The sequence below is a fragment of the Scyliorhinus canicula genome, chromosome 1 (assembly GCF_902713615.1).
Source record: "Scyliorhinus canicula chromosome 1, sScyCan1.1, whole genome shotgun sequence".
Taxonomy (NCBI): domain Eukaryota; kingdom Metazoa; phylum Chordata; class Chondrichthyes; order Carcharhiniformes; family Scyliorhinidae; genus Scyliorhinus; species Scyliorhinus canicula.
In genome coordinates this window covers 113,834,533-113,854,475 of record NC_052146.1, presented here as the reverse complement: position 1 = coordinate 113,854,475, position 19,943 = coordinate 113,834,533, and the positions used below count along the sequence as shown (strand labels likewise).

At 45.3% G+C, this 19,943-nt stretch overlaps 1 protein-coding gene across 4 annotated transcripts in view; it reads left to right on the top strand.

Moving 5' to 3' along the window:
* ubxn11 (UBX domain protein 11) overlaps positions 1–19,943 on the top strand; it is a 155,346-nt gene that overhangs the window by 100,365 nt on the left and 35,038 nt on the right. For all 4 annotated transcript variants that reach the window (XM_038798217.1, XM_038798207.1, XM_038798236.1 and 1 more), the window contains 2 exons: positions 3,799–4,016; positions 16,956–17,033. In XM_038798217.1, coding sequence (XP_038654145.1) covers positions 3,799–4,016; positions 16,956–17,033 — 296 coding nt within the window. The remainder of the gene's footprint in view (positions 1–3,798; positions 4,017–16,955; positions 17,034–19,943) is intronic.

Sequence of the window (19,943 nt, the reverse complement as noted above, 5' to 3'; positions counted from 1 at the left end):
AAATTACTATCTGAGGAATGGGGCGAGAATGTGTTTGATATTCCAGACTGGAAGCCAGTTGACCATGTGCTAATGTCCGCAGGGAGGGGGATGCTCCTCTTCCACTTTGAGGTGGTGTGGATTCCATACCTCAGACATGGGGGTTGCAGCAGAGCAGATCTATTTTGTTTCTAGCTACTTAAGGTCCACAAATGGATTCTGCACCATGAAGATCTTTTGACAAGGGAGTGAATTCTGACTTGCTGTAATCTCCAATACCTGCTGGAGGTAACTCCGAGGGTCTCCAGGAGTTAGCAGTGCACGGACTCCAGGAGTGAACTGTGTGGTGGCCCCTATGTCTTCGGATGAATGTATTCTTCTTCCAACTGCCTTGATCCTGGACTCTCCTCCTCTTTGGGATGCCCATTCCTAGTATTTGGGTATTCCCTTAAATGCCTGGAACGCAATTGTTACGTTTGACCAATCTTGTGGAGAAAAGTTAGTTTTATGGAAACAAGGATGGAGGTTATGGTATGTTATCCTTAATGACAAAAGAACTGGTGGGGAACGCTGGAGATAGATACGGAATTTTCTTTGCACAGCATCTTGTTGTGATCTGAAATGTACTTCCCGAGTCAGAAGGTTTTGCGGGTTCAAGCCCCATTCCAGGACATGAGCACCAAATCCACCCTCAGTGCAGTTTTAGGCCAGTGCTGTACGGTCTGGGGCTCTATTGTTTGGGTAAAACATTAAGGTCCCATTTGCCCTCTTAGATTAGGGGTCCCCCTTTCCTTTCCTAACAGCACTGTGGGTGTACCTACACCACATGGACCAAAGTGGTTCAAGAAGGCAGCTCATCAGCCCCTTTTTCTCAAGGGCAGTTAGGGATGGGCAATGAATGCTGGCCTTGCCAGCGATGCCCACATCCCACGAACAAATATTTTAAAAGATGTATTTACCATGGCACCAGAAGGAGGGCAGGAGAGGTCGGCCCAATATCCTGGCTTATACTCACTTTTAAGCAACAGCATCAGAAGTGCATTTCCTGCAGTTATGACGTGTGTAGTGGGGAAGTCAGCACACCTGTTCTGTTCTGGGGCAGGACAGCACAGGTTCAGAGGGATAGTTCCAGAGTCAGTGCAATGTAAGTTTGGTGCTCTTTAATTCACTGCCATAACATCTCACCCAGTGTCTAAAAGTCTCTTGAAGAAGACTTTTAAGCAAGAAAACACAGGAACAATGCAAAAATTATTGTGACAATTTCCTCTCTCCAACATTTCTGCCAAAATCAAAAAAATGTGCCCTCAACAAATGCCAGCAGTGGGTCGGCCCTTTTCTTGGGCCTCCGCTCCCCCATTTCCATCCTGCTACAATCAGAAAACTAAAAACATTTAAGTGTAGAAATGTATAACTTCTATCAGCTCTTAGGTACTCTTGCCACAGAAACTCCTCACATCTTGCAGTGTTCTCAAATCTGTTCTTTCATCTCTTGTACTTCCCAATGAAGACAAAACAGCAACAAATCTATTCTTTATTTCAACTCTGGTTTTAGGCACAATTGGAAATATTGAACTAAGTGTTTAAAGAAAAAAATAGAGTAATCAGCCTCAACCTAAAGAAGGTGGCTTGGCTTGGAGTAAGGATTTATAATAAGGTCAGAAACTCTTCCCACAACGGTGTCTGACCTCAAGTTGTCTAAACCAATCGGTTTCTCGATGTTTTCTTGAGTTGGTGAACACTTAGCATTAAGGAAGATCTCAGGATGGCCACCTCTCTCTTTCCTCCATTCCTCCCTCTTCCCCTTAGCTTACTCTCCCACACTCCCTTGTTCTCCATTTTTCCAACTCACCCTCAAGCATTTTCTTCAGTCTCTGCTACAAACTCCGATCTAATGACTATTTGTCTCGCTGGATCTGTCTGAAGCTGAGCCGGATTATAATAATAATCTTTATTGTCACAAGCAGGCTTACACTAACACTGCAAAAAATGCACAATCTTGGTGCCATATCCAACCCCGGGATGAACTTTTGACCACATAACCATGCCATTATTAACTCTGCCTAATTCCACCTCCGTAACTGTCTAACTCTGTTCCCAGGTTAACTCATTTGCTGCTGAAACCCACATCCATGTCTTTGCTACCGTCAGACTTGACTATTCCGACACTCCTGGCTGCCTCCAAACTTCTACCCTCTGTCATCCAAAGCTCTTCTGTCTGTACTGACACGCATCAAACCCCATTTGCCCATTAACCCGGTCCTCGCCCTATTTGTCTCCTGGTTAAGCAACATTTCAGTTTTAAAATTCTCACCTTTGTTTTCAAACCCTCCATCACCCATCCCTTCTCTTATTCTGTAATATCCTCTAGCTTCACAGTCTTCTGGGATCTCCATGGCTACACCCATTCTGGAACCTTTTCAAACTGCTCTAATTCTCATCTCCTTCAAGGACACTTATCAAACGCTCCTCAAAACCTTAAGGGCAGCACGGTAGCACAGTGGTTAGCACAGTTGCTTCCCAGTTCCAGGGTCCCAGGTTCGATTCCCGGCTGGGTCACTGTCTGTGCGGAGTCTGCACGTTCTCCCCGTGTTTGCGTGGGTTTCCTCCGGGTGCTCCGGTTTCCTACCACAGTCCAAAGATGTGCGGGTTAGGTGGATTGGCCATGCTCAATTGCCCTTAGTGTCCTAAAAGGTTTAGTGGGGGTTGCTGGGTTACGGGGATAGGGTAGATACGTGGGCTTGAGTAGGGTGATCTTTGTAAGGGCCGGTGCAGACTCGATGTGCCGAATGGCCTCATTCTGCACTGTAAATTCTAAAAAAAAACTACTTACTTGATCAAACTTTTGGCCATCTGCCCTAATATCTCTTTATATAGCTCAGTGTAAAATTTAGCTCCTGTGGAGCCCCTGGGGTCTTTAAATTACACTAAAGGCACTATATAAATAAAATATATTGTTGTTCCACCACCCTACCTCTTTTCCTCCTCATCATCTCTCTCAAACACTATTGCTGAGGGGGAAACACTATGAATGTAGATGTACAATATTATCCTTTCCTGTCTCAGGTCCTCACTGTCTACAAACTATGGCTTACCCAGAATACACACTTGGTAATTTACACTGGCTTCTGTATCATTTATGAGCACATCACATTCAAGTCCCTCCAGCTCACATATCTCTGCAATATCTTCTAGTCATACATCCCTATCTTCACTCTTTTGCCCCATTCACTCTAGGCTACAGTTGGTTTTCACCATTTCCCCCTTTGGGTGGCCATTTTATCAGCCACTAGACTCTGTCCTTGGGAACTTTCTTTGGTTCCCATCTGCAACCTCACCCCCCCCCCCCCCCCCCCACCCCTCTCCCCACCAACTTCATGCCCTCTCACCTGGTTCCAAAACTCTTCTCTTTGACCTAGATTCCTTCATTGACCTAGATTCCTTCATTGACCCAGCTTCCTTTCAAAATTCCCTTCCCCTCTTTTCTTCCCCTCATGGTCTGCAAATTGTTGCATGATGCTGCAGCAACTTGAGGATCACAGTGGAAGTGGAAATGTATTGTATCAAATTACGGAGCATTTTGCAACATGAAAACCGGCCACTCGGCCCATCTGCTGCATGCTGGTTTCTGCTCCACATGAGCCAGCCGCACCAGTTCAACTAACCTTATCAGCATGTCTTGTTGCTAATTTGTCACATGCTTATCTAGCTTCCTCTTAAATGCAATGTATTATTTCTATAACTATGGAACTTCCTATTTACAAGGAGTGCAGGTGTTCAAGCTCACCTCATGCTATTCTGCAACTCTCTTTATGCTTACAGGTGATTCAGCTATGAAATCTTTTCAGGTGGACTTTGATTTGGTTCTAGAAAATATAAAAGATTTGAATATTCTGGCTGGTGAAGGGGAAGCTAGGATTGAGCACATCACAGGAGGAGCTCGGCTAAAGAGACCAGACCCTTTATCACTCACACTCTTCAAGAATGGGATTGTGATGTTTAATGGTCCATTCAGATCATTCAATGAACTTTCAACACAGGTAAAACACATACTGTAAACAATGTGCACTGTAATATAACATAACCTAAAGTCCCAACAGAACATACCTTACATAACATTATGTCATAACAAGTCAGCAATGACACATGCTGTGTACACCGACTATGTTGTAACTGGTCCATTGTGTTTACTTATGAAGATTGGAGGATAAGTTGAAACGACTATTTAAAAAAAGCACACAGGCATCTTGGCTTTATAAATAGAGGCATAAAGTACAAAAACAAGGGAAATATGATAAACCTTTATAAAACATTGGTTAGGCTCCATCAAGAGCATTGGTCCAATCCTGGGGACCACATTTTAGAAAGGTTATCAAAGCCTTGGAGAGAGAGCAGAAAAGATTCACTGAAGGGTACGAAAAAGGAATGACTTCACTTACATGGCTAGCTTGGAGAAACAGGAGTTGCTCTCCTTACCGAAGAGGTGGGTAAGGAGAACTTTTTTTAAAAGTATTTTTATCAGACAGATTTTCAGCAGTTTCACAATACAAAAGCAACCCAAACCCCCCCTCAACAATTAACGGCAACCAACCCCCAAGAGTGTTGTAGTGATCTTTACATGGGTATGTACAGAAGGGGCTGATGGGTAATGGAAAGACCACTAGAAGGCAGCACTGGCGTGTATAAAAGCAAGCAGCCCTCTGGTCTCTTTGGCTGATTTGACTTGATGTGGAGATGCTGACGTTGGACTGGGGCGAGCACAGTAAGAAGTCTCACACCACCAGGTTAAAGTCTAACAGGTTTGTTTCAAACACTAGCTTTCGGAGCATTGCTCCTTCACCTGAGGAAGGAGCAGTGCTCCGAAAGCTAGTGTTTGAAACAAACCTGTTGGACTTTAACCTGGTGTTGTAAGACGTCTTACTGGGCTGATTTGACTGTGAGGAGAACAGGGGCAGAAATTTAGCTCAGGGCTGCTAGTGTGGTCAGGCCTAGTTGTAGAGCATAGAAAAGTTGTAACCGTTCTACTAGTACAGTTCTTAAAGTAAGAGCTCACGCAGTTATTTAAGTTGTGTTGCTCAATAAATGTTTTGTAAAACTTCTGGACGACTTTGAGCCTTCTTCCAAAGCCTCTAGTGTAACTGAGTTGAGTAGCATAGATTACCTGCCTTACAGGTAACAAAACATGGTACCAGATTGGCTTTATTTGAACAGCACTAGATAGATTAGATTAGAGACCAGAAAGAACCAAAACAAGCAGCAAAAGTAATGGGCCGGCCACTCGACTGTGGAAGACTTTGCAGCATTTTGATTCCAAACAACCTACCAAAGCGATGGACCACACGCCGCTTCCAGAGTTGCTGAAAACTACCGGTAATTTAAATAGTAACTAGTAACTGGAAAAAGTATAAACAGCAGCTTCAGATATACATTTCAGCTATGGACCTAAATACAGCCACCGACGAGAGAAAGATTGGGATATTTCAACGGCAGGCCGGCAGGCGGTAGACATTTATAACTCTTTTACGTATGGTGACAATGAAGATAAAATTAACTTTCAAGTGATAATGGCAAAATTTGATGAACACTGTAAATCACAATCAAATGAAATCATGGAACGATTTAACCTGCGGAACAGATTCCAAAAAAACAGGAAGACTATCTCTAATTTTGTCACAGATCTCCGCTTGCTAGCACAAGGTTGTAACTATGCTGATGTAACAGACTCCATCATCAGGGATCAATTAATCTATGGTCTCTCAGACGAAAATTTAAGGGAATCATTAATGCAGCAAAATGATTTAACTTTAAAAACTACCATAGCAAAATGCTTACAACAAGAGCAGAAAAAACAGCAGTACTTGGAGTTATTTGAGAAAAGAAACATGGAGAAAGTACTCCACAAGGTAGAAGATGTTAAAACAGTGGCCTCTCCTCACAGGCCTTTTTTTCCGGCCGCTGGCGCCCATTACAGCATGTCTGTGCATGCGCGCAGTCAGGAGAAACGCAATCATGCAAGATCCCTGTATGCGCCTGCGCAAGAAGCGGCGCATTCGCAGTATGTAAAGTACTGACCCCAGCCAGAAGAGAGTCGCGCATGCGCGATCGCTGCCGACGCGTGACGTCACGGACGTCATGACGTGCTACTGCTGTGGCACCGTCCATTTAAAAGGGAAATGTCCTGCACTCGGGAAAAGGTGTTTGAAGTGCTCCAAGATGAATCATTTTGCCTCCCAGTGTCAGTCTACAGCCAAATATTACTCTCCAATGCAAAGGCATGGAAACTTCAAGGTTCGCACAGTAGATGTAATGGACACTCGGACACCCGAAGAAAACTTTTCCGACCACGAAGAGTTCCACTCCTGGGAGAACACATACTGCGTTGGAATCATAAACGCCACAGAGGAACCGCACGAGATGACCGCACAGCCTCAATACGTGCATACCATTGAATCCACAAGCGAATGGAGTGCCACGGTGCAAGTCAACAACTCCCCAATTACGTTCAAGCTGGACACGTGAGCATCCGCAAACTTGATGACAAGCAAAGATCTCGCATCCATCCCAGGGACACACGAGATGATACCTGCTGCAGGCAAGTTAACAGACTACAATGGCAACCAGACCACCTCAAGGGGATCATGCCCCTTAAGAAAGTCACGAAAGGACTACGTTTTGAGATCGTGGACGACAAAAGAACGTTACTGTTAGGTGCTCAAGCCTGCAAGGATTTGCGGCTGATACAAAGGATTTTCCTGAACACGGTTGACTCATCACGACTGGCCGATGCCATCCAGCTGCTTCTCAGTGAATATCCTGACATCTTTGGCATGGGTACGTTACCATACAAGTACAAAATCCTGCTCGAAGACGATGCAATACCCGTCATTCATGCACCAAGGAGGGTACTAGCTACGTTGCGGGACAAGCTAAAAGCAGATCTCCAACGCCTCCAATCTCAAGGCATCATATCCCAAGTCACACTGCCGACTGACTAGGTCAGCTCGTTGGTGTGTGTCAAGAAGCCGTCTAGTGAACTCAAAATCTGTTTAGATCCCAAAAACTTGAACAAAAACATTCGCAGGGAACACTACCCTATCCCCAAGCGAGAGGAGATAACGAGCAAAATGGCAAAAGCTCACCTATTCACCAAACTTGATGCCTCACAAGGCTTTTGGCAGATGCAGCTCGATGATTCCAGCCGACTGCTGTGTACCTTCAACACACCGTTTGGACAATTTTGTTATAACCGTATGCCTTTCGGCATTATCTCTGCATCCAAAATATTTCACAGAATTATGGAGCAGATGACGGAAGGCATTGAAGGTATCTGTGTATATGTTGATGACATCATAATATGGTCAATGACAGAGGAAGACCACATTGCTCGGTTAAAACAAGTCTTCCAAAGGATCCCAGTGGCTTACGCTTCTCGAGCGATGACCGCCACCGAGTACAGGTATGCACAGATAGAGGAGTGCCTGGGATCGATCACGGGTCTAACAAAATTCCACCACTATGTGTATGGTCTTCCCACATTTCTCATGGAGACTGATTTTAGGCCACTGGTCAACATCATCAACAAAGATCTCAATGACATGACGCCGCGCCTACAACGCACGATGATGAAGTTGCGGAGGTACGACTTCACACTGGTCTACACTCCTGGGAAGGACCTAATAATAGCTGACACCTTATCCCGAGCCATTGATGCTGACAATCCACCTCCTGTTTCCATTAATGATGTGGAAGCTCATGCACTGTGGTGCAGGGAGACACTCCCGGAACAGACGAGAGGCTGCAGCAAATTTGTCAGGCGACACAGGAAGATGCGACCCTGTTCCAGGTCATGCACAACCTTCAGCATGGCTGGCCAAGAGGGCAATGCCCAAGTTCCAAAAATGTCCAAACTGAACTGTTCATGGTGGATGGCATCATACTGTGGAATGACAGAATTGTCATTCCACTGGCGCTCCGGGCCGACATGCTCCACAGGATTCATGAGGGGCACCTTGGTGCCGAGAAGTGCAAAAGGAGAGCACGGCAATCTGTGTATTGGCCTTGGATAAATACATATCAAACATGGTGCTCACATGTGACACGTGTCAAAAACATCGACCGACACAATGCAAGAAGCGACTCCAGCAGCATAAGGTGGCTTTGTCACCGTGGGACAAAGTTGGCATCGACTTGTTTCACTCCATGGGTCGACACTATGTTCTTCTCATCGATTATTACTCCAACTTTCCGGAAGTACTGAAACTCCCGGATCTCACATTGGCGTCGGTTATCAAAGCCTGCAAAGAAACCTTCTCCAGGCATGGCATCCCACAGACGGTGATGTCCGACAATGGTCCTTGCTTTGCAAGCTGGGAATGATTGGAATTCTCAAAAAAATACAACTTCAAGCACGTTATGTCGAGTCCACACTTCCCTCAATCGAATGGCAGGGTGGAGAAAGGTGTCCACATTATTAAGCAACTGATCAGCAAGGCCGCTGACTCGAATTCCGACATACACTTGGCCCTATTGTCATATCGTTCATCGCCTTTGCGCTCTGGGCTGTCACCGGCTCAAATGCTCTTCAATTGAGATGTGAGAACAATGCTACCGGCGTTACACTTCACCAATCCCGATTACTCGCCAGTCCTAGACAAGATGCGTCACCAACGTCACGGACAAAAGCAGCACTATGACCGGCAGGCAAAAGTGCTGCATCCATTAGCGATCAATGATATGGTTAGATTACGACACCCTGGTGGAGGTTGGTCTAACATGGTGATGGTGCTCCGCCAAGTATCGCCACGATCGTACGTTGTGAAGTCTGATGATGGAATACTGTTTTGACGCAATCGGCAAGACCTGCTGAAGGTTCCACCTCATCAGCCTGTATTTCCGACGTTAGATCTGCAGGACTCTATCATGCGACATCCCGGGACTCAAGCAGTTGGTGCCCAAATGGACATAAAAACCTCTGGGTCTCCATGCACACTCAGGAGGTCTACCCGAATTAGACGCGCACCCAACCGTCTGAACTTGTGAACGTGAACTGATACAATCATTGCTCTCTGTTCTGTATTTGTGCATGAAACTAACTGTGTTTGATCTTTTTAGTTACAGCTCTGCAACTATGAAAAAAAAAGTGAAAAAGGGGGATGTAGTGATCTTTACATGGGTATGTACAGAAGGGGCTGATGGGTAATGGAAATACTAGTAGGGGTGTATAAAAGCGGGACGCCAGCAGCTCTCTGGTTTCTTTGGCTGATTTGACTGTGAGGAGAACAGGGGCAGAGATTTAACTCAGGGCTGCTAGTGTGGTCAGGCCTAGCTGTAGAGCATAAAAAAGTTGTAACCTTTCTACTAGTACAGTTCTTAAAGTAAGAGCTCACGCAGTTATTTAAGTTGTGTTGCTCAGTAAACCTGTAAAACTTCTGGATGACTTTGAGCCTTCTTCCAAAGCCTCTACTGTAACTGAGTTGAGTAGCACAGATTACCTGCTTTACAGGTAACAACACAAGTGTATGATGAACAAACCCCAACAATTGTAAAACCCCTCCATCCTCCCCCCCCCCCCCCCCCCCCTTTTAGCTTGAACTTCACCTCAGCTTGAACTTCACCATCTCCAGGGTCAGAAATTCCAGCAGGTTCCCCCACCACAAAGAACAGAGAACAATACAGCACAGGAAGAGGACCTTCGGCCCTCCAAGTCTGTACCGGTCATGATACCACCCTTGGCCAAAACACTCAGCACTTCCGAGTGGTGTATCCCTCTATACCCATCCTATCCATGTATTTGTCAAGGTGCCTTTTGACCGCCATTAATGTGTCTGCTTCCACAACCTCCCCTGGCAACGGGTTCCAGGCACTCAGCACCCTCTGTGTAAAAAAACTTGCCTCGCATGTCTCCTCTAAACTTTGCCCCACAAACCTTAAACCTATGCCCCCGAGTGACTGACCCCGCCACCCTGGGAAAGAGTGTCTGCCCATCCACTCTATCCGTGCCTCTCATAATCTTGTAGACCTCTATCAGGTCGTCCCTCAACCTCCATCGTTCTAATAAAAATAGACCGAGTCTATTCAGCCTCTTTGCATAGCTAACACTCTCCAGACCAGGCAACATCCTGGTAAACCTCCTCTGCACCCTCTCCAAAGCCTCCACACCCTTCTGGTAGTGTGCCGGCCGGAATTGTGCGCAATAAGTGCAACCTTACCAAGTTTCTATACAACTCCAGCATGACTTGCCAATTTTTATACTCAATACCCCATCCAATGAAGACAAGAATTCCATGTTTTATTGACTTCCTCGTTCACTTGTGTTGCCACTTTCAAAGATCTGCGGACATGTACACCTACATCTCACTGACTTTCTATATTTCTAAAAGTTTTGCCATTTACTGTATATTTCTCCTCGATGTTAGACCTACCAAAATGCATTACCTCACATTTTCCGGATTAAACTCCATTTGCCATTTTCTCTGCCCAAGTCTCCAACCTATCTATGTTCTGATGTATACTTTGACAATCATCAACACTACCTCCCACTCCACCAACCTTGGTGTCATCCACAAACTTACTAATCGGAGCAGTGACAATTTCCTCCAAATTGTTTATATATACTACAAACAACAGAGGCCCCAGCACAGATTCCTGTGGAACACCACTAGTCACAACCTTCCATTGAGAAAAAAACACCCTTCTACTGCTACCCTTTGCCTTCTGTGACCAAGCCAGTTCTGTATCCATCTTGTCACCTCACCTCTGATCCCGTGTGACTTCACCTTTTATGCCAGCCTGCCATGAGGCACCTTGTCAAAGGCTTTACTGAAGTCCATGGAAACAACATCCACCCCCCCCCCTCATCAATCAGCTTTATCACCTCCTAAAAAAACTCGATCAAGGTAGAAAAGCACAACCTACGCTTCACAAAACTATGCTGTCTATCGCTAATGAGTCCAGTTGTTTCCAAATGGGTATAAATCCTGACCTTGAGAATTCTCTCCAATAATTTACCTACCACCAACGTGAGCCTCACTGGCCTATAGTTTCCTGGATTATTCCTGCTACCTTTCTTAAACAGCGGGACTACATTAGCTATTCTCCAGTCCTCTGGGACCTCACCTGTAGCCAATGAGGATACAAAGATGTCTGTCAAGGCCTCAGCAATTTCCTCCCTTGCTTCCCTCAGTATTCTAGGGTAAATCCCATCAAGCCAAGTAGACTTATTGACCTTAATGTATTTTAAAACACCTAATACCTCCTCTTTTTTGATGTCAACATGATCCAGACTGTCCACACACCCGACCCAAAAATCATCTCCAACAAAGTCCTTTTCTTGAACACTGATGCAAAGTATTCATTTAGTACCTCACCCACTTCCTCTGGCTCAATACATTGATTCCCCCCACTGTCCTTAAGTGGTCCAATCCTTTCCCTGGCCACCCTCTTGCTTTTTACATATAAATAAAAAGCTTTGGGATTCACCTTAATCCTACTTGGCAAGTACTTTTAATGACGCCTCCTAGCCCCCCTATTTTCCCGCTTCAGTACCTTCCTACTTTCTTTATACTCCTCAAAGGTTTTGACTGTCCCCATTGTCCCCACCCTTCTAGACTGTACAAAAGCCTCCTTTTTATTTTTGACAAGGTTCACAATATCCCTCGTTATCCAAGGCTCCCTAAACTTCCCATACTTATCCTTCGTTCTCTCAGGAACTTGACTTTCCTGAATCCTAATGAACTGTCGCTTGAAAGACTCTCCCACATGTCTGAGGCACAGGGTGGGGATTCCGATCTCCACCCCCAACAAGATCCGCCCATGAGCGATCAACAAGGCAAAGGCTAAGACATCTGCCCCGTACCCACCTGCAGCTCGGGCCGGTCTGAATATGGCTTCCAGGGGACCGCGCTCCACTTTCACACGCAAGGCCCCTGGGATTGTACTGAACACCATTCTCCAAAACCTTCCCAGCTTCGGGCAGGACCAAAACTTATGAACATGGCCCCTCTCACGTCGCTCAGAGACATCCTCCACCCCCTCGAACAGTCGGCTCACCCTTGATTTTGTGAGGGGTGTCCTGTACACGACCTTCAGCTGTATCAGCCACAACCTCGCACATGAAGTCGAGGCATTCACCCTCCACAGAACCTCACACCATCGCCACTCTTCCAACCCCCCCCCCCCCCCCCCCCCCAGTTCTTCCACCTACTTCACCTTAATCCCCACCATGAACCCCATCCTTCTCCAGGATCCTCCCGTAAATCGCCAAAATAACCACCCCCCCCCCCCCTGCTGACAGCACCGCCTCCAGCATAGAGGAGGCCGACGCCATCGAGAAAGTTGGGAAAGCCTTCCTTGCATAGTCCCGCACCTGCATGTACCTAAATCCTCCCCCCTGTGCCAACGCATACTTCTCTCCCAGCTCCTCTAAGCCCATGAATCGCCACCCCCCCAGGAACAAATCCTTCATTTCCTTAATCTCCTTCTTGTCCATTCCCGAAACCTCACATCCATTCTCCCCAGCTCGAACCCATGATTCCCCTCTATCACCACCTGAAGAAGGACTTGGGTAAAAAGACCAGCAGAAATTGAAACAAAAACAGGAATCGCAGCAAAACATTAATTTTAACTGCCTGCATCAGGCCTGCCAGCGACAGAGATTGATTGTCCCACCTCTTCCATCCTTCACCCTCCCTACCAAGCTAGGGAAATTAAACTTCAGAAGCCCTGCCCAATCTCAGGCCACCTGCAACCCCAAATACCTAAAGTGGGTTGCTGCCAAGCGCAATGGCACCCGCACTCCCCCCCCCCCCCTCGCTCCCACTCCCAGCGTGGAGACCATAAAATACTCGCTTGTTTCAAAATTCAGTTTATACCCCTAGAACTCAGTCGGCCTTGGGCCCTCCACCCCCTCAGGCAGGCCCACAATCCGTAGATTTTGCCACTTTGACCTGTTCTCCGGGTCCTCCATCTTGGCTCTGAGCCCTTTCTTAACCTCCGCAGCCCCTCACCCAATGAGGAGAACAGGTCACTGTGCTGCAACAGAGCTTCGTCCACCCCCTTCAACTTCTTAGCTTGCTACAGTACCTCGACCAATGTCTTTGACACTGCCACCTTCACCGGGGCAATCGCCTCCTCCACCCACTCCTTCATCGCAGCTATCCCTCTGCAGCACCTCCATGTGCTTGGCGACTGCCTCTCAAACTCTCTAGCCATCACCTCGGTCAGAGTTTCCACTGTGAGGGGAGCGGCCCTACCCAGTGACCCAGCCTCTGCCAGCTTTCTTCCTGTCGGGCTCACCAGCTCACTCGACAGTGGACCTTCGTTCGCCCTTTTCAGTGCCTCTCTTCTGTGTCTTCGACATCTCTCACCTTTCTTATACCTTCCTGCACCAGTTCATTCAAAAACTGCCCTTGAAACCCGGCATAAAAGTCCAAAAATCCGACCCTTGAGCAGGAGCCACCTAACATCTGATCTCCACCTGCATGCTGTCACCGGAAGTCGTTTAAGGAGAACCTGATTGGGTTTTTTTTAATTCTGAGAGGTTCTGATGAGTAGATAGAACCTCTGGAATCAGCGGGGGGATCAGTAACCAGATTGTACAGATTTAATCTAAATTGGCACCTCAGTGCAATACGGAGGGAGTGCTGCACTGTCAGAGGTCCTGTTTTTTTAGATGAGATGTTACACCACAGCCCTGTCTGCCCTCTCAGGTGGAAGTATAAGGATCCATGGCACTATTTTGAAGAAGAGCATTCCTGACCAACATTCATCCCTCAATCAACAACACTAAAAAATATATCAGATCTGTATTTGGGAATCTAATATGTGCAACATGTTTCAGGCAGCAGAGGTAGTTTAAAGTGTTTTGTATTGCTGGATGTTAGGAATAAGGTATAGATTTAGGTGAGTTTAATTTAGTGTTTTGTCCAGGTGTTAAGAACCCCGCTGATGTTACCTGCAAGGTTGCCTCAAAATCCCGAAGGATAACTTGAAACACTGGTTTCTCGTGATGTACATTTAGATAGATGCCGGGTGACCGTTCGATCCAGCGGAAGCATGGTTAAGTGCATTTTTAAACTGCGCAAGACTGGGTATCGCCCATTGTGGGCCGGATCCAGATCTCAACGTCTTGCAAGATCCCGTTAGTTCTCACGAGGTTTAACAACCAGCAGGAAACCTGGGAGAGGCCCCTCCCAGGATCAACCAGCTGTATCCCATCCCGATTCCGGCAAGCGCGGCCAGTAGATCACATCCAGTGTCTTTTAGAGGAGAATATCTTCAATCTGCCATGGCTCTAAAATGTTAAATGGAACAGGCCTCCGTGGCTCAGATGATAGATGTAACTGGCCTGTCTGACTGTAGGATGGAGAATTAGCCTGCTTCCCCAATGAGGGTGCGAATTGTTATACTATTCAGCCTCTTTGATATTCCACCCTGTGGATTCGGCTGTCCACATCTCTCAAATTCCTAGCCTTTTGAAGTTCTCATTTGGTCTCTGGTAAGCAATTTGTCTGATATAGCTTTTTGTACCTCAATGGCTGTCAAGGCCTAATAATCTTTTACTGGGCAAACTCCATCTCATTATTCCTCTAGACGCTGTAAGCCTTGTTACTTATCTGTTACCTTGTTTTCATCTCAAGTTCACTGTTAACCTTGTTAATTTCCCAAATTCCTAACAGTAGGAAAGGATAAACTCAAGTTAAATTCATGTTTTAAAAAGGTGTTTGCATGTATGGGAGTTTTTGTTTTCAGTTCAAACATCCTCTATTATGCTGAGACAGACTTTATGATGGAGAAAGCATACATGAGCTTGGAGAAAGAATGAGATGTTGCTCAGCAACCAGGGACCACCTTTACGGAACAAAATCCCTTTTGTGTGTTTAACTATCAATAGGCAGTTGAAGTGAGGTAGCCAGAGAGTGAACAAGCTCTCAGCTCCATTCGAAGCAGAGAAGCCATACCATGGAGTAATGGGCAAGAAGGCAAATCCAGAGAAGCAACAGGACAGGTAGTTCTGTGCGGAGTTTGCAGGTTCTCCCCGTGTCTGTGTGGGTTTCCTCCAGGCGCTCTGGTTTCCTCCCACAAGTCCCCAAAGACGTGCTGTTAGGTGAATTGGAAATTCTGATCTCTCCCTCTGTTAATAATAATAATAATAATAATTGCTTATTGTCACAAGTAGGCTTCAATGAAGTTACTGTGAAAAACCCCTAGTCGCCACATTCTGGCGCCCGCTCGGAGAGGCTGGTATAGGAATTGAACCTGCACTGCTGGTCTTGTTCTACATTACAAGCCCACTGGGCCTGGTTTAGCACAGTGGGCTAAATCACTGGCTTGTAATGCAGAACACAGCCAGCGGTGTGAGTTCAATTCCCATACCAGCCTCTCTGAACAAGCACTGGAATGTGGCGCCTAGGGGCTTTTCACAGCAACTTCATTGAAGCCTACTTGTGACAATAAGTGATTATTATTATTATTATTGCTAGTACCCGAACAGGCGTCGGAATGTGGCGGCCAGGGGATTTTCACTTCATTGCAGTGTTAATGTAAGCCTACTTGTGACAGTAAAGATTATTACTATTGCTATAAGTTCTAGAAACTACAGAATAAAGGGAAGTTTCCAGGAAAATTGATGTAAAAGGGAACAAAGAGGAATTGAAATTGGAACATTGAAATTAACATTGACTTGGGAAGCTGATGACGTAGTCTAGAGAAAAGGCACATATCCGAAGCAATCGTATGGTTTGGTATCCTTATTTCCAGTCTTTGAAATAAAAGCATTCTGTTGGGGACAGAGTATCTGAGAGTTTGTTTGAAAGAAGATTGTATTTGTAAGGCATGTGTTTTTGAGAGTGGGGTTTGGAAACAATGGCGTGATAGACTACTACTGTAGTCCTGTGAGACCAGTTATTTTTAATATAAATTTAGAGTATCCAATTTTTTTTTTCCGATTTAAGGGACAATTTGGTGGGGGTGAGACACACGCAGACACAGGGAGAATGTGCAAACTCCACACGGACAATGACCCGGAGCCGGGATTAAACCCGAGTCATCGGCGGCGTGAGGCAGTCATTCTAACTATCGCTCCCTGTGAGACCAATTGATTCACAGTGTAAGAATCAACTGGGGGTTTTGAGGAAAAATCCAGAAATGTTCAATTGTGCCATCTTTCAGACTTGAGTGTTGTCTGACAGCCTGTTGGATTACAGGGACGGTGTATTTACTGAGATAGCATAAGATACATTGTAAAAAATGTATTATCCTTGAAATCTGTGTACATTTGTGAATCTAAGGGGGAAGTGAAGTAGTGTTGTATTATAGTCAAAATTTTCATGTTTAATAAATGTTTTTTCTTGTTAAAAGCTAATTGGCAGTCATGTGATCCTGTTCCTCCACGTTTTGTATAAAAAGAAAGAGTAACGGTCTTTTGAGCCAGGGTTCCATCCAGTAGTAACATCAAGTGGGATAACACTTGTCTGCTGCGTTTCCTACATAACAACAATCACAGGACTTCAAAATTACTTAATTGCTTGTAAAATCCTGAGGTAATGAAAGGTTGTCTAAAAATGCAAGTCCTTTTCCTTTAAAAAAAAATCATACCCAGCCAACTATGATAACCTGGAATGCATCTGAAAGAGTAGGGGAAGCAGTTTCAGTAGTAACTTTCCAAAGGAAATTGGATAATTCTTGAAAAGTTAATGAGCTGGGCTTATGAGGGAGGTGTGTGGTATGAGGCTAATTAATTGGCCAACTTTCACAGTGCCAGCATATGTACTATGGGTTGGCTGGCCTCTTTCTATGCTGTATCATTTTATATAAGATATTATTGTTGATTATTAATGCAGGAACATTAACAATTATGTTGATTGCTGCTGTGACTGAAGGTGTCACCCAGTTTTACATTAGGCATTATTTCTGATCCCAACTCACAATAATGACTTGACACAATTTTTTTCTCTATTTTTCTCATAATTGTTTGCTCTTAGCACTGTCTGCAAGATATCATGGATGGATATTTCCCTTCAGAGCTGCAGCATAAGTACCCAGCAGGAATTCCAATGAAGGTAAATGACTGAATAACAGTATTTGTAATGGAAAACACATCTGTACTTAATTGATTAGCATCAAGAACAAAACATCCTGTAGATTAAATTAACTCCTTCAACAGGAGCTGCAGGATTGTCAAATTGTGAATTTGGAATTTGCATTTATATAGTGCCTTTCACTGCTCCAGGGTGTCCTAAAGTGTTCTGCAGCCAATGAGATACGTTTAAAGTGTGGTCACTGTTGTAATGGAGAGCTGGTGGTCGCCAATTTGTGCCCAGCAAGGCCTCACAAACAACAATGAGATTAACGACTAGAAAATCTATTTCCTGACTAATGGTCAGGATACCCACGGGAGCTCTTTCCTTGCTTCCGAATAGTAACCATAGATGTCCACTAACTCGTCGGAAAGACCGACAATGCAGCATTTCTTCAATATTTCGTCTGCCATGGGAGTATCAACTTGGAATTTATGCTCAAGTCGCTGGGATGGGGCTCAAACCCACAACATCTGACTCAGAAGCGTGAGTTCTACACACTAAACTATTTCTAATACCCAATTAGAAGTGGATAATTTGGATTACATATCAGTGTTTTGCTGGAGCGGTTGAAGGGAGGTGGTGCGTGTGAACAGATGGATAGAATTGGTTATTCTCTTTGTGTGGAAAATGAGAGTAGACTCTACAGGATCAAGTTGGCATCAAGGTGAGGTTGCTGGCACTGGAATATTAAGATTCAGACAACTGGATACAGTGAGGGTAGCAGTGGAAGGATGCATTTCTGAATGGAGGGCTGTGACTAGTGGTGTTCCTCAGGGATCAGTGCTAGGACCTTTGCTGTTTGTAATATATATATAAATGATTTGGAGGAAAATGTAACTGGTTTGATTAGTAAGTTTGCGGACGACACAAAGGTTGGTGGAATTGCAGATGTGATGAGGACCGTAAAGAGGGTACAGCAGGCTATAGATCGGTTGGAGACTTGGGCGGAGCGATGACAGACGGAGTTTAATCTGGACAAATGTGAGCTAATGCATTTGGAAGGTCTATTACAGATGGGAAATATACAGTAAATAGCAGAACCCTGAAGAGTATTGATAGGCAGAGGGATCTGGGTGTACAGGTACACAGGTCACTGAAAGCGGCAACACAGGTGGAGAAGGTAGTCAAGAAGGTATACGTGCGCTTGCCTTCATCGGCTGGGACATTGAGTTTAAAAATTGGCAAGTCATGTTGTAGCTTTATAGAACTTTAGTAGGGCTCACTTGGAATATAGTGTTCAATTCTGCTCGCCACACTACCAGAAAGACGTGGCGGCATTAGAGAGGGTGCAGAAGAGATTTACCCAGATGTTGCCTGGTATGGAGGGCATTAGTTATGAGGAGAGGTTGAATAAACTTGGTTTGTTCTCACTGGAACGACGGAGGTTGAGGGGCGACCTGATAGCGGTCTACAAGATTATGAGGGGCATAGACAGAGTGGATAGTCAGAAGCTTTTTCCGAGGGTGGAAAAGTCAATTACTAGGGGGCATAGGTTAAGGTGCGAGGGGCACGGTTTAAAGGAGATGTATGAGGTGCTTTTTACACAGAGGGTGGTGGGAGCCTGGAACTCGCTGCCGGGGTAGGTAGTGGAAGCGGATACGATAGTGACTTTTAAGGAGCGTCTTGACAAGTACATGAATGGGATGGGAATAGAGGGATATGGTCCCCGGAAGGGTAGGGAGTTTTAGTTCAGACGGGAAGCATGGTCGGTACAGGCTTGGAGGGCCGAAGGGCCTGTTCCTGTGCTGTAATTTTCTTTGTTCTTTGTTCTCTGAAGCAGACTTGATAATATTACATAAGCTATTGGTCCTGATTTATTACTGGGAGCTGAAGGGGTGGATATGATACTGAAAACTGGGAATGTTTCTACTCCACTCCAAATGACCCTGCACCAATAACTAAATGGGCTGCACAGTAGCACAGTGGTTAGCACCGTGGCTTCACAGCTCCAGGGTCCTATGTTTGATTACCGGCTTGGGTCACTGTCTGTGCAGAGTCTGCACGTTCTCCCCATGTTTGCATGGGTTTCCTCTGGGTGCTCCAGTTTCCTCCCACAGTCCAAAGATGTGCAGATTAGGTAGATCGGACATGCTAAATTGTCTTTAGTGTCCAAAAAAGGTTCGGAGGGGTTAAGGGGATAGGATGGAATTGTGGGCCTAAGTTAGATGGTGCAAGAGTCGGTGCAGACTCGATGAGCTGAATGGCCTCCTTCTGCACTGTAAATTCTATGTTCTAAATGGGTGTCCCTACCCACAGACAGCTCATCAATTCTCTGAACTTGGATAAGTGGGTTTGCACACTGAAAAAGATAGGGAATTTACTTAGATGTTTTGGAAATTTGTAGACTCAAACCCAGGGTAGGGTTTCATGCAGGTCATATAAATAAATGCTTGTAATGTTAGAATGATAGCATGGGGTTTTCAATGAATTATTTTCAGGGATATGGAGAAACTTTTCAAAGATTTTACTCTTTGGTAGTTTCATACAGGTTTTCCTGTATAGGAGGTGGTATGTCATTGTGTGTGCTCTTTTTCCATTCATCTGACAAGCGGACACTCAAGATAGAATCAGTAATACCTACAAAATGAAACAGAAAAAACCTGACGAGACAGTAAAAACATCAGCCAGGAATCAGTGCTGTCCACTCTCCAGTAGCTCGCACCCCACTTCCAGTTGGCCATACTGGAAAACGAATGGAGAATGAGAGCAGGATCAGTCTCAGCTGAGATGCCTTCCAGTGTTGAATAGCATACCACTGACTTTGGTTCAAACATGAATGATCATTGTGGTTGAGCGAGCAGAGTGGAGACCGTACGCCTGGAACTAATCCTCAGCACAACTGATTGGCCTCAGCCCTGGAGTCAGAATGTTTCTTCGCATTCCTGTCAG